The sequence below is a fragment of the Glandiceps talaboti genome, chromosome 5 (assembly GCF_964340395.1).
Source record: "Glandiceps talaboti chromosome 5, keGlaTala1.1, whole genome shotgun sequence".
In the NCBI taxonomy this organism is placed as follows: Eukaryota; Metazoa; Hemichordata; class Enteropneusta; family Spengelidae; genus Glandiceps; species Glandiceps talaboti.
This window is the reverse complement of record NC_135553.1, coordinates 12040073-12062758: the sequence shown is the minus strand read 5'-3', so window position 1 is coordinate 12062758 and position 22686 is coordinate 12040073. Positions and strand designations below refer to the sequence as shown.

General features: G+C 36.7%; 2 protein-coding genes across 2 annotated transcripts in view; both read right to left on the bottom strand.

Annotated features, from left to right (window-relative positions):
• Nucleotides 1-22686, bottom strand: part of LOC144435696 (uncharacterized) — a 443695-nt gene that overhangs the window by 139706 nt on the left and 281303 nt on the right. The gene's annotated exons all lie outside the window — the stretch shown is intronic.
• On the bottom strand, nucleotides 8049-9444 carry LOC144434813 (uncharacterized). Its single transcript, XM_078123322.1, has 3 exons — nucleotides 9318-9444; nucleotides 8439-8611; nucleotides 8049-8117 (listed from the first exon to the last, which is right to left on the bottom strand). The coding sequence occupies exons 1-3, from the start codon at nucleotides 9394-9396 to the stop codon at nucleotides 8049-8051; spliced, it is 321 nt and encodes a 106-aa protein (XP_077979448.1). The 5' UTR covers nucleotides 9397-9444.

Here is a 22686-nt window from a genome sequence, read left to right as displayed (position 1 = left end):
ATCACACTGAGCAGAGCAACTACTCCATGGAGTCCATGCGACCCATTCTGCTGTTGACTCTACAGTATAGTTCAAATAAACACTTTCAATGTTAGGATAAAATATTTCTTATAAGTACATCAGTTAGAGCTCATGTTTTTTTTAGTTCATCTTGATAAAAGATTTATTTATTTTTTCAAACATGTTCCAGTTATCAAAAAGACAAAGATTCTACTGGCCACTTGGAGTGCTATTTGGAGGCAGTTTTTGGACAAGAAGTGAAACCTTGGTAGTTTGCATCTCAAATCTATGTACCTGGACATCGTAGTTCTTCACATGGTTTGCGTGTTACATCTGTTCCTTTACAATCTTTGCCACCATTCTGGGTAATGGGATCAGCACACACTCTATACCTTTCTCTGACCCCTTCATCACAAGTTACAGAGCAGGGTGACCATTCATACCACTCAGTCCATGCTCCATTCACTGTTGTCAAAAAAAAACATGATTAAAATTTAATTAGTTTAGTTATTACTTTTATAAACATTTTAAATTTTAGAGATCACATGCATTAGTAAGCATGCATACTATCAATAGGTGCACTGCAGTGCAATACCAAAAACATTTTTTTATAGTATACATGTATGCAAATGATATACAAATGACCACACAGTCATTCAATGTATACAAAATCATGTTAACACACAGTATTATTTCTGTACAATAACAGCATCCCATACCATGCATGTGTCAGTGTGGAAACTAAGGGGTATATGTGCACTCTTGTTGGAGGTGTTTTCTGCTGCACTTACAGCCACTACACTCTTGAAGCACAGCCACCGAGAACACTGCAAGCACTCTACATGCAATATCCTGGGCAACCAACACTTGAACTCACGCATCGTGGGATTCTATCATAATACATTTTGTTCATGTTTGCGTCTTCAAGAACACCAAATATTTAACTGGAAAGGGTTGATTCTTTCAAAATAGATGATTTACCAATGTACTAATTAATTACAGGTAGTACTAAATACACTGGATTGATGTCTATGTGTAAATAGTACACATAGACAGTTTGGATTATTTGCTTGTCAAGAAGCTATTCTACAGGATGCTAACATAGGCTGATCTCATATACTACAACAACAACACAAAAATGTCAAATAATAACAAAATATCCTCCAGTTACAGCTACTGGTAATTTTACACGTACCTGGACATGGCACAGAATTACAAAACTGGAAGTTCAAGAGTTCTCCATAGCACTGCACGTCAGGGTCGATGCAAGACCTGTATTTGACCTGTACCCCAGCACCACCACAACTGGTACTACAGGCAGACCATTCACTCCAAGGCATATAAATATCTACTAATTGGTTTCTATGGTGACTGTTATCGTTATAATCCATTTGCAGCTGATTGTAGTCATAATTCTGACGTGCCTGTGGTCCATAATTATCATATTCATAAAGGTGTTGTTGCTGCCCATCATAATTATAATTTAGATGTTCATCTTGTTCAGCTTTATCACCTGCAAGTACCTCCTGTTCAGTAATTTCAGCAGGCAGAGTATCTGGCACTTCTTTCAACTCTTGGGTTGCCTGTTTCTTCTCAATGTCTGACCTTTCTCTAGTTGCCTCTGTGTCCTCTTTCTCTTCAATATTTGGCTTTTGTGCAACATTTTCTGCAGTATTTTTCTTCTGAATATCAGTACTTTCTGCACCTTTGGGTGCTTTACCTATGTTCTTTGCCCCCTGGATCTTTGATGGTTGTACAGCTTTCCCTGTACCTTTTTTATTCTTAAGATTTGATCTTTCTGCAGATGTCTTAGCTTCTGTTTTCTTTTGAGTGTTCGACTCTTGTGCAACTTTTTTTGAGTTCGTTTTCTTCTGGACGTTTGGTTTTCCTGCATTCTTTTTCTTCTTAACTTTTGATGTTTGAGCCCCTTTCTTAGCATTATTTGTATTTACTGGTTTTTTACTTTTCACCGGTGATTCTTTAGCAGCTGCCCGTATTGACCTAATCTTTGGTTCATCTGTCTCTACTACACTTGACTCATCCATAACATTTGCACTTTTTGGCTTCCGTTCCTTCACTGTTTTCTTTTGAAGCGGTTTACCTTTGCCAGAAAGCGTTGCCTTCTTTGTATCACCATCTATGTTTTGTTGTGCTTCACTGGTTTGTAGACCTTCAACAAAGTCCATGAAATCTATGTAGTAAGAGAAATAAAGTAACATTTAAAAAATAACAGTGACTCAACATCAGCATTTTATTTTTTTTTGGTTTTGTTTCATGTGAAGAATTACTCAAAACACAGGAGTTGTCTGATTCATACACACATTGGGGTCCCATGTGCTACTTTAACCTATATCCAGTATGTAGGAATGCTTAAACAAAAATGTACACAATTTATAAAATACTCTTTCCCTGAGTGAAGTTTCCCGTCATCCAAATAAGCCAATACAACATAGTGGTCAGAACTTAGGATGGGTAGGAGCTTGCATAATAATGGCGATATGCTTCACTATTGTGCTTGTCTTTTCCAGAGAGCTTATTTGTGACAGTATTGTAGTAAAGCGCCGGTGAGCATCACTTGATGGATACTAGACACTATATAAATCTCTTTAGCATTATCATTATTTAAACAAAACACACTTCATTTGTCCATGTGTATCAGAAAACAGCTGAAATTAAGCTTATTCTACTTACTGAAATATACTTCAGTTGTATACTGCCATCAGTGACGGCTTTACAAAATATTTATTACTTGGAACTAGTAGATGTCATATTACCCCTAAGTGCTGTAATGTAGCAACTTCTCCCCTCAACTTTAAGCCTTGGAAACTAGTTTTTGTATAAAGGCCTTTGAGGCAATAAACGTCTACCAGTGCCCTCATAGCCAGGCATAAGTGTACACTAGTAACCTAGAAATTTAGTAATAATTGCATGAAGGATTCATTCACACAAGCTTTGTGTACGATAAGAAATTGTCAATTTCATTGACATCTTAGAAAAGTGTGAACTTGAAAATTTTCAAAAAGTAACAACTGAAACTACATCTTCCTCTGTACTTTGGTTAAATTTACCTTTTTGACAGCTTTCACCACCATAAGTACTGCACTCTTCTTGCTCCACAGCTGGTCCTATACATAGTTCATTAGTTTGCAATGGGTCATCACACAATCTTTGTCGTTGTCTGAGTCCCTGGCTACAAACACCACTACATGGAGTCCAGGCACTCCAAGCTAACCAGGATACTGAAAACATAAACCACACTTTGAAATTCTGTATTACGTTATCTATAGGGTAGTTGAGCCATGAAATCTATACATTTGAAAAGTCCTAATCTTATTTTTCTTGAACTTATTTGTCCATTTCTTAACTTTCGGAATTTGATTTTAAGCTAGCCGGGATACTGAATATAAAACATTAATTATAATTTCCATTTTTGAAATTCTGTATTAAGTTATCCACAGGGTAGTTGAGGCATAAAATTGTGGAAATTTTATTTCAGTTTCAGCAGTCCACTTGAACCCTTATTTTTGTTAAGTGCTTTTTATCCCTCTCTTAACTTCTGAACTTAATCTTACACCAGCCAAGATACTGAGTATAAAACATGAAATGTAATAATCCCTATGTCGAGATTCTATGGTCATCCATACCTTCACATGTTTGTGGTGCACATGGTGCTTTCTTGACAAATTGTGGTACATCCTTGGGACTATGTATACAACCACCTACACTAGTACACCTCCTAGTGGCTTCTTTAACTCCTATGATGCATTCAGTAGTACACTCAGACCAAAATGACCAAGGAGTCATCAGGGTTCCAACTGTAAAGAATTAAAACACTCAAAGTTCAGATAATTAATTCATGCAGTGACATGTATTGTTACTGTATACATAGAAAATGTTGTATTGGAATTTATTGTTCTTTATCTATTTCCAGCAGTAAATATTGTTCTGGTTTTACTGAGTCTGAAAGAGCAATTCTAAATACAAATATATCGTAGATGAAAGATTGTTTGAAAACAACAAAAACTTGCTGTACAATACAATTATGTCTGTCAACATTTTCACACATTTTCATCGCCTTCATCAACGTCTTCCCTCGTAAAGAAGTTCATATTTAGTCACATTTTACATATATTTGTAAAACATATTTGTGTTGAAGCATCAATTTGAACATCAGCAGAAGTTTAATTTTACTGACTTGATAACCTCAATAATAATAATTCCTGTGCGGTTACTATAAATTCAGTATCTATATTCCATCTTAGAAACTTACAATTCAACCATTATGTGATAGGCATTTTGTACAGTAACTATCAAACACAATATAATGATCAGGTAAGTGGGAATAATTACATATTATGCTTTACCTATGTCAGTACATCTGTCATCAAAGCAAACAGCTTCATCAACCAATGAACCATCACAGGCAGCGCCTCCATTCATTGGTACTGGATTATCACACTGTCGCCTGCGGAAAGCACGCCCTTCACCACATGCAGATGAACATGTACTCCACTGACCCCACTCAGACCAGCCACCATCCACTGTAAAACCAAAAGTGATATTTTGTATTGCTATTAACATGATGGTCTCGACCACACTCTGACTATTGTTGGCACTCTACAACATGAAAAGTCTGGTGCAGCAACCATCCACTGTGAAAATAAAAGTAATATTTTGCACTGCTAATACTGGTAATGTGATGGTCTTGACCACACGCTGACCATTGAGTAGTAGTGCACTACAATATGAAGAGTCAGGTGCCTACCACCACCCACTGTAAATACTTAAAGTAATATTTTACCTAGTTATTAATGTGAAAGTCTCAACCACACTCTGACCATTGGTGGTGCACTCTACTACATGTAGAATTTGAATCTCTATCAGTAGTCAGTGGGTTGCTATCTAAACCACAGACAAGGAAGCTCCTTGTCTGTGTCTAAACACAAACCCCTTACATTTTGCTTTACATCCTGGTAAATTAGTTTGAAAATGGAATTCATAAATATCTGTAGTCTGAAATGAAACATTTCCATTTCCTGAGAAACAAACTTCTTTTATGACAAGTTAAATGGTAGTCGGTTTTTAAGATGCACGTTCCCAGAGAGATGCAGAAGTTTCCAGGAGTGGTCTAAAAATCAAGGATGTTCATGACCTTTCAAGTGTAAACCCTGTATACTTACATGGACAAGCAGCCGAATATTTGAAACAGCTCAAACTAGTCCAATATGCATTCTGTATTAAAGATAAAACAGAAAAGTACATTTTTCAAATATTTACTGTATCTGAATATTAACTTACAATCATGAATGTATTGATCATTTTGATCAAAATGTACCATCTATAGCATGATAAATGATGTTTTCATCTTAAAGTTACAGCTCTGTCAAAGCAATACATAATACACAGTAATGTTCATGGCGAACCTTTTTTTTGTTTTGTTTTGTTTTTGAAGCATAAGGGTTTTGCGCAACTCAAAAGTAAACCTTATACAATTCTATTTACGCAGTCCCACCAACACCACCACTGTACATATATTAAAGTGTTCCTTTACATGTTGGACAAAGTTTACATCTCAAAGGTACAATCAAACTCTCATTGAAATTTACCCCTAATCGATAGACAGCAAGACCAAAAGAATTGCAAACCCTATTGAACTTCCATGAAATCTATTTGATACTTAAGCAATTGTTTAATTGCCCAGTGAGGTGTTTCTTTAAATTCACCACCAAGGGGTACACACTTAGAACAGATTTCATAGTTTGAACAAGATAATTGAAAAAATGGATCAGTAACTTTTCTTGCCACAGGAAATAGAATATTTGAATTGATTGTACAGTCAGTAACAGTTCTACAAATACTTACTGCTAGAGTCTTAGGTGTGATTGTTTCAATGACCTTTCCATATGTACAATGATTTAGCCAGCAGTCTAGTACCAAGGAAGGGTCAGCTTGGTGAAAGTCATCAAGTATTTCAGCTTTTTTGTCCAATGTTGCCTGGTGCTCTTCAGAAAGACCCACTAAAGTTAAACAAAATAGAATATCAATTTGAAGTATACTGCACTCGTCAAATAATATCAGAATTTAGAAACATTTGCTCCAACCTCATGCACACATTCAAAATTTTAAATAAATCATTTAAAATTTGTCAATATATGCCATATTCTTGGTACCCACCTTGCAGTCTTTTTTTTTGTAAACGTTTCACATGAGGGGGCCATGAGGTAGAATGACAGCCAATATACACTTATTGCCTGGCAATGAGGCTCTGGTATCTAAAATGTTTCATCATACCACCTAATTTTCTCTTGTAAATTCAATTACAATAACATTAATAGGTTTTTTGTTATCATTTACTATATTTTCAAATAAACTTACCTGCAGTCATACATTTTTGCATCTTGCAACTTGTTACCATGGTATCCTCACCTATACACTGACTACCACCATTCCTTGGCCTTGGTTTAGAACATGTTCTTTTACGTACTTGTGTGCCATCACCACATGTAACACTACATACACTCCACTTTGACCATTGGGACCAATCACCATCAACTGAAAATATGGACAAATTGATTTGAAATACATTATGTTAGAAAGACAATGCTAATTAATTTTTAGCCATTTTTAACAATTAGAAATTTACCGATACACAAAATTCTAATTCAACCAATACACTCAATAACATTTGATAAGTTGAGAGCTTTCAGCTGTTAAACATTCTTATATGCTATCAAGAACAACCAGCCAGTACAACAAAATTGATGATAAAAAATAAGAATGACAGTTAATCTAAAAATGAAAAGAAAAGATTTAAAATGAAAACAAACAAAACTAAATTTTCCAGTTGTAGTTATGGTGGCTATTTGGTATATACGATGTTATTACTGTTCTACTTGTGTATTAAAGACAAGTTGTTACCATTTTAAAGATTGTTTATGTAACTGATACACCACTGTTGCTGTTTTGACTATTCAAGCTTATCCTACCCATCACATATGACCAATGTAGAATACTTTGTGATATAACTGCATTGTATCAACTTGACTCACTCAATAACAATGGAATTATCATATTTATCATTTCAACCAATTTAACAAGTTTGACCATGGGCAACATGGCTATAACATTGTGAATATATAACATTGTGAATATATATATAGCAAACAATACAAATCAAAAATTGAAACCCCATCTTCTCCTACTGTAGTGGTAGATTTATGTACACTGCATATGATGTGTATAACTGCGTGAGTTCAAGAAATATATATTGTGCCAACGTTGGTAGCTCACTTCTGATAGCTCAAGGTCAGATGATACATTGTGGTTGCTCACTCATGTCATCACCTTCTCCGACACACAATATTTATCTTAGCTTTATTGTGCCATGTTGCCAGTGGTTTGACCAGTTTAACAAACATTTCACTCACTTTGGGCAGATTTAGTTTTAAAAAACCAAACACACAATTGTTATAATATCACATACACTTACCAGGACATTCTGAACTATCTTGATTAACAACACAAGTGTAAGTCTGCCAAAACTTAGTCTGAAATAGAATTAAAACAAGAGATCAAACTTAAAAATAAAGATCCTAAAATTCATTTGATGTCTGTTTACTTTGTAATTACTGATTTATTTTATGTGTTATCTATCAAAAATGACCACTTTCTATATACACATACATACATAGGTGATATTTAAAGACAAGTGATTCTTCCAATATGATGTCCAGGGGAAGTGTTTTTTGTCTGTTGATCATTACGTTCTGACAAGTTCCAATCACGATATTGAATTTCGCCTTTTTTATATGATGACAGAGTTCACTTAGAGGAAAAAATCTTCCATGAACCATTTACATTTTTGCTTTGAATCAAAGATTTATTTGAACATCCCTAGTTACTGGCTGGGTTTTCATAGTGTTGAATCCTTAGACACACACATTGAAACCAACAACTGTTGCCCTTTAAAGGGGGACTATTGATTTGCGTATTTTGTACACAAATTTGTACACATTTGCTCTACATCCTCATACAGTGAACATGCATTTTCACATGTGCTGCCCCATTAATATGGAACAGCCTAACTGTTGTTGAACTTTGTTATTCTGACATAAACTCTTGCAATAAATTCATGAAAGAATTAATTCATTAAGATGCATCTTTTTACAAGGGTATTTTATAAACAATCATAATGGGTTACTTGTATAGTGCTTTTAAACATTACTGGATACTGGATTCAGGCACCTTATTATGGTTTTGATAGACTGATTTGATTAATTAATTGGGTGATTGATTGATTGATTTTATTGATTGAGTGATTGATTTACTTGTAGTTTACACTTTATTTTCCTTGTATACTTTACTGCATAAACTCCTCCTCCTCTTGCCCCCCCCCCCCACACACACACACACAAAGAATGGAGATACCTCATACTTACTCTTCCTGTTTCCTTTAAAGTCTCTGATTTCCAGTATCGTTTATCAATATCAACAATGTCAAGAAAATCACACTTTCCCTGTATGCATTCTTTAACAAACTGGTAGCGATAACCTTTCTTCAAATTCAGCATTTGATTGGCCAATGCAGCTGGGATCTCAAAGTAGGTATTGGCTGTGGTGAGAATCATACCAGTTAGACTAAAATTCAGGTATTAAACTTTTACTCAATAATTTAGATAAAAAATCCTGTTCTCCTGCATCCACCTTGCACGTTTTTTCCATGTTTTTCCATATTTCTCAACACATTTTGAAGTTGCTATACTTTTTTTAGTGAAAAAATATTGTTTACCACTTGTCATCTGTACTGAATCAGTATGTCTGCAATGTCAGTGTTACTGGTAATTATACCCAATAATTATACCAACATATAACACAACATAACATCACATCACAGCACATAGCATAACATAACATAACATCACATAGCATTGCATAGCGCAAGATGACATAACATCACATCACATCATTTAGCAAGTGTACCATAACATAAAATAGCATAACATAACATAACATAACATAACATAACATAATAATTATACCCCACACACTTTCAGTGATGTCTGAAGAAATTACTAGTAACTGTATATACATGGAACACATGTCAACAAAAGTAGTTTCAAAATTATTCATTAAATCTACATAATCCTTAGTCCTGCGTGCAGACGGGTCGGGATTACTCCGTATGCAAGCAGGACTACATAATCCTAAACTCATAATCCTAGAATTCAACGATAGAAGCCCTGATTTGCAAGTTATATCGATATCCATGTTACAATACAAACAGACAAAAAGGAAACATGATACTGAATAACCCATACCTTGGCATATGTTTTGTGACATCTGAACTATCAAGATGACAAGCAGAAACCAAATATTTAGATGGCGTTGTTGATCCATTTTCTGCAATAAGTAAACATATTAAATTATGTGTTACCAACTACTCCTTGATATTTTAAATGCATATCACGTTACATCTTCTACAATACTCAATAATACTTCGATAATTTGTTTACATCAAAATGCACTGTACATGCATGTAAAATTATGTGATTAGCGGCTGGATGTCATTTGGTATTGTATTGCGTCCACTGTATGGTAATATACAGAGTTTTAGAGTTTTAGTTTTAGAGTTTTAGCGTTCGGGTGAGAGGGGGCGGGGTTACATGTAACCGGAAGTATGTCATGATAAAAGTCTAGCTAGCTTCTCTTTCTAGGCCTATCGTGTGATTTGTTATATCAGAACAGTAAGAAAATACATGTACATGGCAGGCGGGTGTTGTCGTAGCGTACTGGCTTATACAGTGGAGAAGAAATGGTTGGATTAAAGGTTCGTAACCTTTCGACAAAACACTATTGATTTTGTTTTATTCAAGGAAATCATGATGATTTTCAATGTACTCACGGACTACAAGCATCACAGCACAGGAAGCATTATGCTAACAGCTCCAGTTTGAAATGTAGAGCTTTCCCGCGCCGTTCGGCTTCAAAAGTATCCATCTACTTCTGAACGGAATTTTGAGATATATTGGTCTCTGAAGTGAAAATTTCAAACCTATCTTTGTAAAATATCGACACACTACTTCGCGGGCCTTGGGTATGGAAGCATGGAACGTACAGAACATTACAAAAAGAAGCAGACGAGAGCACGTTCGATTCCAGATTGCTGTCTGTTTGCATTCCACATATTCCAGGGTTCGATCGGTAGTCCGAAGCCTCGCTTTCGAGGTCATGAACTTTGCACCAATCAAAGAACGCGCGCGTTCTGAAAGACTTTTTTCAATAATTGTACAACCTTGACCGAAACGTCTCTGTTTTATATACGTCCGTGGATTTACCTATTCATTCATGAGCTGTTCAAACTTTTTGCCTCTTCCAATTTGTCAACTTTCCATTTGTAATTCATTTATGTTCACAAAACACAATTTACGAATTAGGGAGGAAATAAACTGGACTTTAGATTTTGTGTAAAAATTGAAATATTATCTTCTTCGTTTGTAATTTAAAACTTTCTTTAAATTGTACAGGGTAACCCCCTTACCCACCCTCTTCCCTTTATACCGGCGTTAAACAAAAGGACTGAACGATACTGTCGTTGATGGCGTTTATGTTGCCGCTTATACTTATTTATATAGGAGCAACACATACATAAACAACCGTACACAGAGAACTATAATAGTTTATTTATAATAAAACACCTTCATATCAATTTTGAATAACATTGATATTTATTCATGAAATTATTACTTATAATACAGTGTTTGGCAAAATACTATGTATACCAATGTCTACACATAAAACATCCCTGATCAATGCAAAAAAAAATACAATCACAAAAACTAAGAAATATATCAACATGGTCACAATTTGAAAGACATAATATATATCAGGTATTGCATTATTTTTACAAAAATTCAATAATTCTAGTGCTATTTCACCTGCTGGAAGAATTTTACCTTAATCTGCCAAACTTAATGTTCCAAAGGTTTAATGTGATTCGTTTTCTGGTAATTGAAAGCTGCACTAACTGTAACTGGGGTATAATTTTTTTGACCAGGCAACCAACAATATATTCACTGACTGTCATTAAAATACCAATAATTAGACATTGTACATGTTAACTACAGGCCAATGTTATCCATAAGCAGACTGAAACTCTGACTGCATGGGGGTTCTGATTTTTGAGTGTGCACCCCAAAATCAACATTATTGGATTGATTGTACCATATTATGTGTACAGCTGTACAAATACATTTACCAGTAGGTGATTTAACACTGTTCACAGTGTATAATATTATGAGGAAGTCATTGTATCTTACAAAACAGTTTCAAAAACGTTTTAATGCAGCTTTAAAGTTAACTTGTGAACATACATGTACTAATATGTTTCAACACTTTTGTCATCAGCTGTTATTGGAGTTTATTCTGGAAAAGCAGTTAGGTGAACCTATCACAGATTGGAAGCATTTGTAATGAAGATGAATAGTCCAGGCTAGACTTTATATTGTTTGAGACTCGTTCAGGAAGAACGTGCCATGGGGACCCAATTTGCTTCAAGTTGAACATCAACATAACAGCTTACTAGTAAATCATCCAAGACTTTGTCATATAAAAGTTTGTTTTTGACACTTTTGAAAGAACACAAGCAATTTTTTGGTTCAAAATGTTGTTTTCACAGAAATTAACTAACATATTTTCAGTAATTCAGTGGTGCCATTTTTGATTACAAAATGGCTTGATGCTAATATTATTTTGACCATTATTTCAAAAAATTTACAAGCTGACCACTGACTTTTGAACCCTGATTTTTTTTAAAACTGAGAACAAAGTAAGAGCAAACTTTCAGACATTTATTTCTCTGGCACATATTATATTAAGGTAAAATGTGCCTCAAGGACAAATTTCACTGGAACTCAAAATCTCTCCATATATTGCTATATGAAAGGTAGCTTCCGATCCTTTTGAAACAATAAAAGAAATTTATGGGTCCACTGTCTTGTTTTCAAGGAAATCATCAATCTTGTATTTTCATCAGTTATACACAGCATTTGGTGGCCATATTGGATTCAGCGGCCATATTTGAATCTAAATTGGCGTAATTTTGATAACATTTTGACCTCTATTTCAAAGAATTGTGCAGTGACCCCTGATTTTTTTTCTTGATTTTTACTGAGAATGGGCTGGAGTTTTCTTGAACAAAGTAGCAGCAAAAATTTAAACAGTTTATTTCTGAGGCACATATTATGTTAATATAGCCACTTTGGTGTTATCAACCTGAGCTTGGTGTGTACACAACATTGCATGTACAGTACAGCACTTTAATTACATGGATAATGATAGTCGAAGGGAATCATAGCGGTAAGGTGAGTACCGATAGTAAATTAAATTTAACAAGATGGGGAACATCAGTGGTAAGAATAAGGCAAATTATACAATCATCAGGTTTTGTGGAATAACATTCCTATTTCATTCTGTTACATCATTGAAACCTTTGCTATAATTATATTCAATACTAATATAAGCTAAGGACATTTATGTTTTCATCAAGGAGTTACCTTTTGACCCAACATTTGTTCCATTTTCTTAGCACTTACCTCCTGATTGATTGCTGGTACATGTATCATTCAAACCATAGACAGCTTAGAAACTTGATTACCTGGCTTGATATATCGGTGAATGACATTACAGTCAGACAACCAAGTCTGTGGACTAATTCACAATGAGTGTACAATAGGCACTTCTCTCTAAGATAAAGATTTTCATACAACTAGTACAAAAGAAAACATTTACCAATAATCACATCAAAATATATGAATCATCCAAATATTGAAAGTTTAGAAGGTTGATGTTTACAAGGCTATTATTATAAGAGGGTTTTGCTGATTGGTAGGATACTTTCTCATTATAATCATTAACAATATAAGCAACCAAGCAGAGTGAACCTATTAAAAGGCTTCAAGTTATGTTAAGTAGTGTTGTTCACCAAGTGACTTAAATAGACATAACCAGCATTTTTTAACAATGCTGTGATATGAATTGATATGTCTCTCCTTAAATACTCGACATAGTAGTAGGATTTTCTCTAACTGCTGAACTTAATGTGCATTGTACAGAAGTTTTTAAGTTTATGCAGAAGTAGTTACATTATATTATGGCACACAGAAGTTACTAACTTAGTGTTAGAGATCAATAATCCAGTCAACACAGTCCCAGGGTATCGCTTACAAATCTGTATTGTCTTTATTCACGTACTGGACAAAAGCCCACACTCACACCTTACACATGTCAAACACTCAAACAGTCCGTCTTGCACAGCGCCCCCATCCACATAAGACAGAAATGTTATCTAACTGGTCAAAGGTCAATAATACACTCTATCACTCCTCCCCTCCAGAATCTCAAAAGTTACTTGACAGTTCAGTCCTTGCAACAACTTGTAGAATGGTACATTACAGACTTGTAACATACATATAATTAAGTCAATACAATGTCAAAGAACAAAGCTCACTAATGTGACAAAACAAAGCTCAGTACTGTGACAGTCCATTAATTCACAAATATAACAGTCCATATTACAGTCCATCAACAGTCCATATAAGTTGACTAATTCTCACTTTCGGAGGTGTCATTTTCAGTGTCGTCATCAATCATGTCATAGTCATTATGCCAACTTGGAACAGTCCGTGTTCGCTCTGACCGTCGTACAGCTCTCTGTCCTAAATCATTGTCCACATTAACAGGGTTGTCCATATTGAGTTCATCATCCTCGGAATCAAAGGGAGGCACATGATCTACTGGTCCCCTATCTACAAGTTGGACTTCCTCCTCAGACTCGCTGCTAGTATAACACACAGACAGATGTGCTGGTCTTTCCCAATGTCTCTTTAAACGCCTGTGATTCACAATCTTGCTCCTTCCATGACCACCTATGGGTTGTAACTTGTAAGTGGTCTCTCCAATCCTCTCACTGATAACATATGGGCCTCTCCAACGTTCTGCCGTCAATTTTCTAGAACTACCACGTTGACGACGGGGATGAAACACCCAAACTCTGTCTCCCTCTGTCAGTGGGGTAAACCGAGTTTTTGCTTGTTGTCTGCGTTGGCGCATTTCATGTTCTCTCATTATCTTATTTCTTACTGTTTCATGAACTTTTCTAAGATTGTCAAGTCTGATTGTAAACTGCTCCACACCTCTCCCCCCTTTGCGTGTTGCCTCCCTCATAGATAGAAAGTCAATCTTATTTCTAGCTTCGCAGCCAAACAAGACTTTGAATGGAGATTCTTGAGTTGTGGCATTCTGCATAGAGCGAATAGTGAACAGGGCTGTAGGCAACTTGTCATCCCAGTCTGTTTGGTCTTCTGCATTAATTAACATTGCTAAGCGTTCAGCCATAGTCTTATTCATACGTTCAACTTGTCCATTACAACGTGGGTTATATGGTGAAGTACGAGAACGCTGGATGCCCAAACGGTGTGATAATTCCTGCATAATTTGAGCTTCAAAGTTACGACCCTGATCAGAGTGTAATCCTTCTGGTACCCCATAGCGACACACAATTTCATCATACACAATTCCAGCTGTGGTCAAGGCTGTCTCATCAGGTACTGCAAATGCTTCCACCCATTTACTCAGGGGATCAGTCAGAGAGAAAATATATCGATTTCCTCTAGCAGTCTTTGGCAAGGGTCCTGCAAAGTCCATGTGCCACCACTTCAGTGGCTCATTTGGTACTGGCAATTCACCAATAGGTGGATGATCTGGTACTGTTGGGGTTTTCCTTTTCAGGCAGACTTCACATGAGCGGCACCAGGATTGCACATCTTTCTTCCAGTTAAACCAAAAGAATCGTGATCTGACAGCAACTCTTGTTTTTGCGGGCCCAAAGTGTCCCAAGTCATCATGCAGTGCACACAAAACCCGCTCAGCTGACTTGCGAGGAATGACAGGTTGCTGAAATGGCTGGCCATCTATATCACCTGTAAGCACTAGTAGTCCATCTTGTATTTGTAGCCGGTTTCCATCTTTTTTAGGAAGCTGTTAACGTGTCCCGGAATGCTCGCAGGTTTGCGATGTGATGTCACCCACTTGTACATAATTTGAATATCTTGGTCCCTTTGCTGCAGACCAGCCAGTTCCTGTTTAGACCACAAACCTGTAAGTGTCACTGCATGTACTTGTGGAGCTCGTGACAGTGCATCTGGCACTACCATGTGTTTGCCAGGGCGATGTGATATTGTGAAATCAAAGTTCTCTAATGCAATACGCCACCTTGCTAATTTGCCCCTTGGTTCTTTGAGTTCTAGCAAGTAGGTGAGTGGTTTGTGGTCAGTAACCACTGTGAAGTGCCGTCCCTGTAAGTACATACCAAACTTGTCCAAAGCCCAGACAATCCCAAGACATTCCTTCTCTGTTGCCGAGTAGTTCTTCTCAGCTTGATTAAGTGTCCTGGATGCATACTCAATGACATGCCCATTTTGACAAAGAACTGCCCCAAGCCCAATGTCACTAGCATCTGTTTCTACAGTAAATTCCTCTCGAAAGGATGGGTGAGATAACACAGGAGCTGTAGTCAGCTTGGTCTTGAGAGTTTCAAAAGCATTCTGACAAGCATCATTCCATTGGTAAGTCGAATCCTTATGTGTGAGTTCATTCAAAGGATGTACAATGTCTGAAAACTTCTCTATAAACCTTCGATAGTAGGAAGCCATACCTATGAAACGTCGTAACTCCTGTACATTTCCAGGCTGAGGATAGAGAGCAATTGCACTTATTTTGTCTGCATCTGGGTAAACACCGTCTTCTGTGACCCTGTATCCCAAGTATTTGACTTGTTTTTGTGCAAAGTTACACTTCTTGATGTTCAGCTTCAAGCCGGCTACCCGAAGTTTCTCAAACACAATTTTAAGATGCTCAAGGTGTTCATCAAAGCTATGGGAATATATCAGTATATCATCTAAATAAATGAGTACAATTTCCCAATTTAAGTCACTGAAAAGTGAGGTCATGAGCCGTTGAAAAGTAGCAGGAGCTCCCTTCAGACCAAATGGCATAGTATTAAATTCAAAGAGGCCTTTGTGACACGTAAACGCTGTTTTTTGGCGGTCTGATTCTTTCACTGGTACCTGCCAAAATCCCCGAGAAAGGTCAACTGTTGTGTATATGCGGCTTCCTGCAAGTGCTGCTAAACTGTCATCAATCCTAGGAATTGGAAATGAGTCTCCAATCGTTAAGTCATTGAGTTTACGAAAGTCAACACAAAATCTTGTACTGCCATCTGTTTTCTTCACAAGTACTAACGGGCTTGACCATGGACTATTACTTGGTCTGATCACCCCATCATGTAGACTATCATTCACAAACTCTTCTACTTCTGCCATTCGATGGAAAGGTACCCGGCGTGGTTGCTGTGACACTGGTGCTGCTGTACCTGTTGGGATATGATGCTGAATTTGATCTGTCAGACCCATTTCTCCATGTAATGAAAATACATCAGCATATGAATGAATCACCTTATACAATCGATGTCTCTCACTTTGAGCAACGTCAGCTTCATTTGCAAAGGCACGGGCCATTTCATCACTTGCTGATTCTTTGCGCTTCTGAGTAAAGTCACCAGCCTTTGTTTTCGTTGTCATTGTCCCAATTTGCTTGGTTTGCAAGTCCTGTGTCCCTGTAGTAAACATGCCTATAACAGAGCCAGCAGCAATTTTGCACGTTGAGTTCGACGGATTTGTCATATGCATTAATACTGTTCCATGTTCGCGAACTGTATCAACCACGCGACCACATCCAATTCCCATACGTTCAGATCCCTCTTCACCTGTTGACTCTACTATTCCAGCAGTCCCACTTTTTATATTGTCAACAAGTTTACCTTCGACTACACACATACTTCTTGGATGAATTGTGACAGGTTTTGCTGCCTGAATACGACATACTGTTGGACTTGCAGCTACTTCCTGACGACGTAAACTTGATGACCTGTTACTGGTCATATTTCTATTGGTAGACAGTGAGGTAGAATCATAGTAGACATCCTTTCCTATTGACAGATGTACTGGCAATGATGGAAAAAGGTCCATTCCAATTATTGCTGGGTATGTTGAATGCCTGACAACAGTAAATCTATGTTGCTGGATTGTATGGTTACCAATGGTACAATCCGTAATAATGTCACATACTGTTCCAAGTTCTGACCCATTAGCTCCCTGTGGTGCATAGAGTGCAGGTGCAAATACTCCCTTTGCTCCCGCAACCAAGGACTCAACAACTACACTGATTTGTGCCCCTGTATCAAGTAACCAGGTACACTTCTTTCCCCCAATTTGTCCTTCTATTTCAATACCATTAGGCAGTGGTTCCCCCAGTCCAGCAACAGATACAATAGGTTTGGTCAGAGTAGGCTTTGTTGGAGAAGACTGACCATCTCCCCCAGCCACTAGAAGTTTCCCTGTAAGGTAGAAACAGGACTCCGTGCTGTACACTCGGCTGCACGGTGGCCTAACTGTTGACAACGGTAGCACTGCCCTCGAAATTCATTGCCTGAAAATCTGGGTTGTCGGTTGGTACCACGTGTACAGTTGCGGGCAATGTGACCTCGTCGATTGCAGATAAAACATGATCTTACTTCACCTCTTCCCCGACCACGACCTGTGGCTCTGCCAGATACTTCAGTTTGAATGGTTGCAACTGTGCTGGCTAACTGTTGTTGTCCCTTTGTCAGTTCTTCTAACTTTTTTGTAACTTCATGGATAGCAGAATTACCTTTCACCTCATTGTTGTTGTCATCGTCAACTGTTGTGAGAACTCTGACTGTGACGTCCTTCTCTATCTGAGCAGCTTTCTTTGCTAGATCCTCTAAAGTTGCCTCTTCACTTGTGACCCAGCCTAACTTAGTACCAATATCAACATGTAAGGCTGTACGGAAATGTGCTACAGCTAATGCCTGAACAGCAGCAGAATCTGTGACACTTGGGTAGGCACGTGATACTAGTGTAACAATGGCAAATTTCAGCTCATGGACTGTTTCTCCCATTCTCTGTTTGCGTTCTGCCAGCTCACGTTGATACTGAAGTGGTGTTTTGGATTTTTTGAAACGGTCTGTCAAGGCCTTGCAAGCATGCTCAAAAGTGTCAATTTGGGCTGACTGTAGATCATTAAAATAATCTTTAGCTGGTCCCTTCAGAGATAAATGGAGAAAGGCTACCTTCTTTGCGTCCTCTTCGATATCTTTAGCAATGAAAAATGATTTGACTTGGTTGATATGACTCTCGACTTTTGTGTTGTCACTTCCATCCCATGTGGTTACAGAGGACGCCATCTTGTTTTTCCAGCAAGTCGACTCAATAGTACTCACAGTTTCAAAAAGATCAGGTCCTCCACTCTATTAAAATTATGTCTGGTTGCTTCTTCACCGCTGCCACCAGTGTTAGAGATCAATAATCCAGTCAACACAGTCCCAGGGTATCGCTTACAAATCTGTATTGTCTTTATTCACGTACTGGACAAAAGCCCACACTCACACCTTACACATGTCAAACACTCAAACAGTCCGTCTTGCACAGCGCCCCCATCCACATAAGACAGAAATGTTATCTAACTGGTCAAAGGTCAATAATACACTCTATCATTAGTATACTTCCTTCATGAGTTTCACTCCATGCAATTCAATGATAGTCAGGAAACTTATCAACAGTTTGGTACTAGAACATTGTATATCCTATTCTATATTTTTGACATATAATAAAACAAGACTTGTGACCAATGACTTACTAAAAAAATACATGCAACTCTGGTAATCGAGCCTTTGGTTTACTAAGATAGGTGCAAACTAAATCTACTGTTCTTCAATGTGGTAGATTACTCAAGTGGGTGATAGCAGTTCCTCTGTTGTGAATCTAATCACCATGTAATCAAGATAATGTAAACATTGGAAGTACTAAAACAGTACACTGCAAGTTCATGGAACTCTGTCAATAAAACTCTGTGACACCTCCCTACTGAGACTATAATTAAACCAATGTCCATTCAGTAGCTTATCACTGTTGTATCAACATGTTGCGACAATATTTTTAGTTTGTGTCTATGTTAGTAAACTGAAGGTCCAATTACCAGAGTAATATATACAAAATGTTGCAAGGTTAAGGAATATGTCACTAATTTCAAATTACATTTCAGACATACATCATTTTTTTTTAAATAGTGCCAAAGGTATTGTAACACAGGTGATAGTACTGACTTATTTAATGCTGTTATATTGTAACACGAGAAGCCATATTCCGGTTATCAAAGTTCTGCCATTTTGCTGTTAAGAATCACAAGCGGGTGACCTAAAGGGCTAAGAATTTCTTCATGACTGCTGATCATATGGCAATACATGAAACTGTCAATAAATGAAGACTGCATTACATGCAGGAGTTACATTAATGGTTAGGAACGTTTTGTTTACTTGTAGCCACTAAAATATAGTACAATGGCAACAACACAGAAAATGAGTGGTAACTTTGTGTCTGCAGTCTTTATGCTACAATACTCAACTATTCTGGCCCTCACTTCCAGCCCACAAAACAGCTTATGAACAGTGCTCCAAGTGGCCAAACCAAGAAATTGTTATCTTTCTGATCAACAGAATATTGTGAATTGGTTGGGTACTTTTATTCATACATCCACACACAGACATTTTACTTTGCAAACAGCATAACTAAACTTTAAGTTCAGTTGTGCTAAAAATACACTTTGAAAGGCAAGCTGATCTAAAAAAGTTTCTCTTGCAGATTTTGAGATTTTCAATCTTCACAAAAATCATGTCATACAAGAAATATAAAATCAAACACTAGAATATCCCATTGCCTGGGTATGGCATGTATCATTATGTCTAGATTTATACAAAATATATCATTTAAATTAAATCACACATTTTGCTTGATCACATGCCTAAATATATATATATACTATCTCACCATTTTTTAACATAGAAACATACCAGGCGAGTGAAGATTGTACTGTCCATAGGCATATATAGGAAAATACAATTCTTCATCAAACTGTTGTGATTATACAATTCAATAAATAATAATCTTCAACATACAAAATTAAAGTAATACTCATTGGAAACATTACACAACTCAACTCTTACAAGCTGACATATTTTTTTAAATTTCAAAATGTTTGTCAAAAATTTGAGGAACTAACAGCAATTTCTTATACATGTGTATCACTGATTTTAACATGATTGCCATTCAATATTTACAATTTGCATACATTTTTAAAAGCATTAAAATATATTCATTACTTAAAATAAAACCTTTCTAAAAATACTAATTATCTGTAAATTATGCAAAATTTGAAATCTGGAATACTTGCTAAATAAAGCAAAACTTGGAATACTAAGACACCCACGAGGTGCAAGTCAAAAGTGGCGCACTTGGAGTAGTTGAGCGAGTGCTTGTCACACTTGTGGTGTTCTCTGCAGCTGTATCTCACTCATGAAACTGCACCTACCCTCACCAACACTCAAAATACATGAGTTTTGCTATCTTCAGACTTGGAAATCCCTGTTTGGAATACTTTGCACGTCTCCCTGTGTTTCCTATGTACAAGGCGGTGTACAGCAGTAGTCTAGCTTATCAAACTATAACTTGGCAAATACTTCAGATGGGAGATATGTCTCCAGTGAGTATAACCCGAGACAAAATAGTGTTAAACTAAATCAATGAATATATACAAACCATGGACACATGTTACCAGAGAGTCACACTGGTAACTTGCATCCATGAGTTTGGGCAAGCTGTTGAATGGATCCATAGGTCTGGGCATGTTGAAGTGTGTTGGCAAAGTAGATACGAGTGCACCAGAAAATACCACAAGTATGACATAAAAGCTGCCATTAATCTAACAAAATGCAAAGAAATGTACATAATAAAATGAGAAAAATGGTTAATATAAGGCAAAAAAAAAAAAGACTTGTTTCTGGTCTGCGCGTGCATCGGTCTTTTTTGTGTGTGTTTGTTCAGCCCATGCAGTCTGCAGATCTGGGGGAAACACAAAAATAACCCTCCCTACTTCAGTGAAGACAACTGCATAGCCAATCATGAACAAGCAAATGACATCTGCCTCACATACACACTTCCTCTAAAGTACTAAATAAAAAGAACAGTAACTGCCACAAAAAGTAGATTGGGTGACAGGTTTGTTGAGAATTTTAAAAAAAATTGCATCATCGCACCACTTTAGACAGAATGTCCTGACCAGAAACAATTCTTTTTTTTTCTTTTTTTTTTGCCTAATGTTACTATTATAAAATTATGCTGATCAGTCTATAGAATTGTTTATCAAAGTTTAGATATGGTATGGAAATTTTAGAAACTGCAAAAAAGAAAGGACTGCTGGTAAGTTAAAATACTAAGTTACAGTTGGAAATGTTCACAAAGTAAATAAAATATGGCACTAAATGTATCCTCTAATAGAAGACAAAATATGATCTCTTGGGTCAAAATGGTGAAAACTATATATTTGTGTAACTCACCATAATGTATGGGACTGAGAAATACTAAATTTTGGAGTGTCACAAGACATTACTGTGCATAAGTAGTGCATCAAATTGACTTGGAGGACATGCAGGTTCTGGCTTTCCTAATGCTTGGAAAAACATCCCCATGTTAAGCAATAATGTCTTTAAATTATTTTGGCACAGATTTTGATTAGCTATAAAATTATGGATTCTTTCAATCATTAGAAATTTACACACTTAGCACAGTAAAGGGTCAAAAACTTTGCACAGTAAAGGGTCAAAGACTTAGCACAGCAACGGTTCAAAGACTTAGCACAGTAAAGGGTCAAAGACTAGGGGAATGGGTGAGGGTGCACCAACCATGCACAACTTATGAACAGTCGTTATTCATGTATGTCATAAATCATTAACTGTTACTATGTGGGTAAAATTTGTCCCACCCTAATGCAGAAATTGTGATGGTACTTTTTGATAATTTAATGGTGCTGAAATCATGAGACAGAAAGACAAAGAACCAGCACTGCTACTTGGCAATATAATTCTTGGTCACATTATTGCAGTATTTTTGATAAAAATTTGGAATTTAGATAAGGACGAAATCAGTGTGGTGAAATATGTAGAGCCTTTTCATAACTTAGAGGGAATTTTATTTTAAAAGTCGAGAACTAAGTAGATTTAACCTTCATATTCCCCCATTATGAAAATATAATTACTGCATACTGTGGGGTACTTTTTTTAACCAATGGGTTGTATTTTCATGGACTTGTAAAAATGATGTCTTTCTGTTGGCCAGAAATGCAGCTAATTTTACAAGTAGCAGGTAAAATTTTAAAAAGTAGGCAGTGATACCTACAAGGGAGACCTATGAATCTGCCTAGCTATGGTTATGAAAAGTGGTTGAAACAAAGACTTTTTAAACACAAAGTCCTGAAAAGTAACTGGTAAGATATTGCAGAGTAGCTGTTGGTTGTTGCCAGCTGTCGGCACTTATCTACATCCCTGTTGTCTGTGTGTACTTAGCTTGTTGATATGAGTTACTACCTCAGCAACAAGATATCATGGTGTAAGTAAGATCACCTTCCATTAACCCATTCAGTACTGAAAACTTTGCCGCCAAAATTATTTGAACAAAATTCTTGTTTTTATGTAAAGTTTTTGGCATATATCAGCTTCATTTT

What these genes read in the sequence shown, in the direction of transcription:
- LOC144434813 (XM_078123322.1), bottom strand. Translation starts at nt 9,396, where the DNA reads ATGGATCAACAACGCCATCTAAATATTTGGTTTCTGCTTGTCATCTTG. An exon ending in GTCACAAAACATATGCCAAG is followed by an intron (nt 8,612 to 9,317) that starts GTATGGGTTATT and finishes TTCTCACCACAG; the next exon opens with CCAATACCTACTTTGAGATC. An exon ending in CTTTAAAGGAAACAGGAAGA is followed by an intron (nt 8,118 to 8,438) that starts GTAAGTATGAGG and finishes ATTTATTGCAAG; the next exon opens with AGTTTATGTCAGAATAACAA.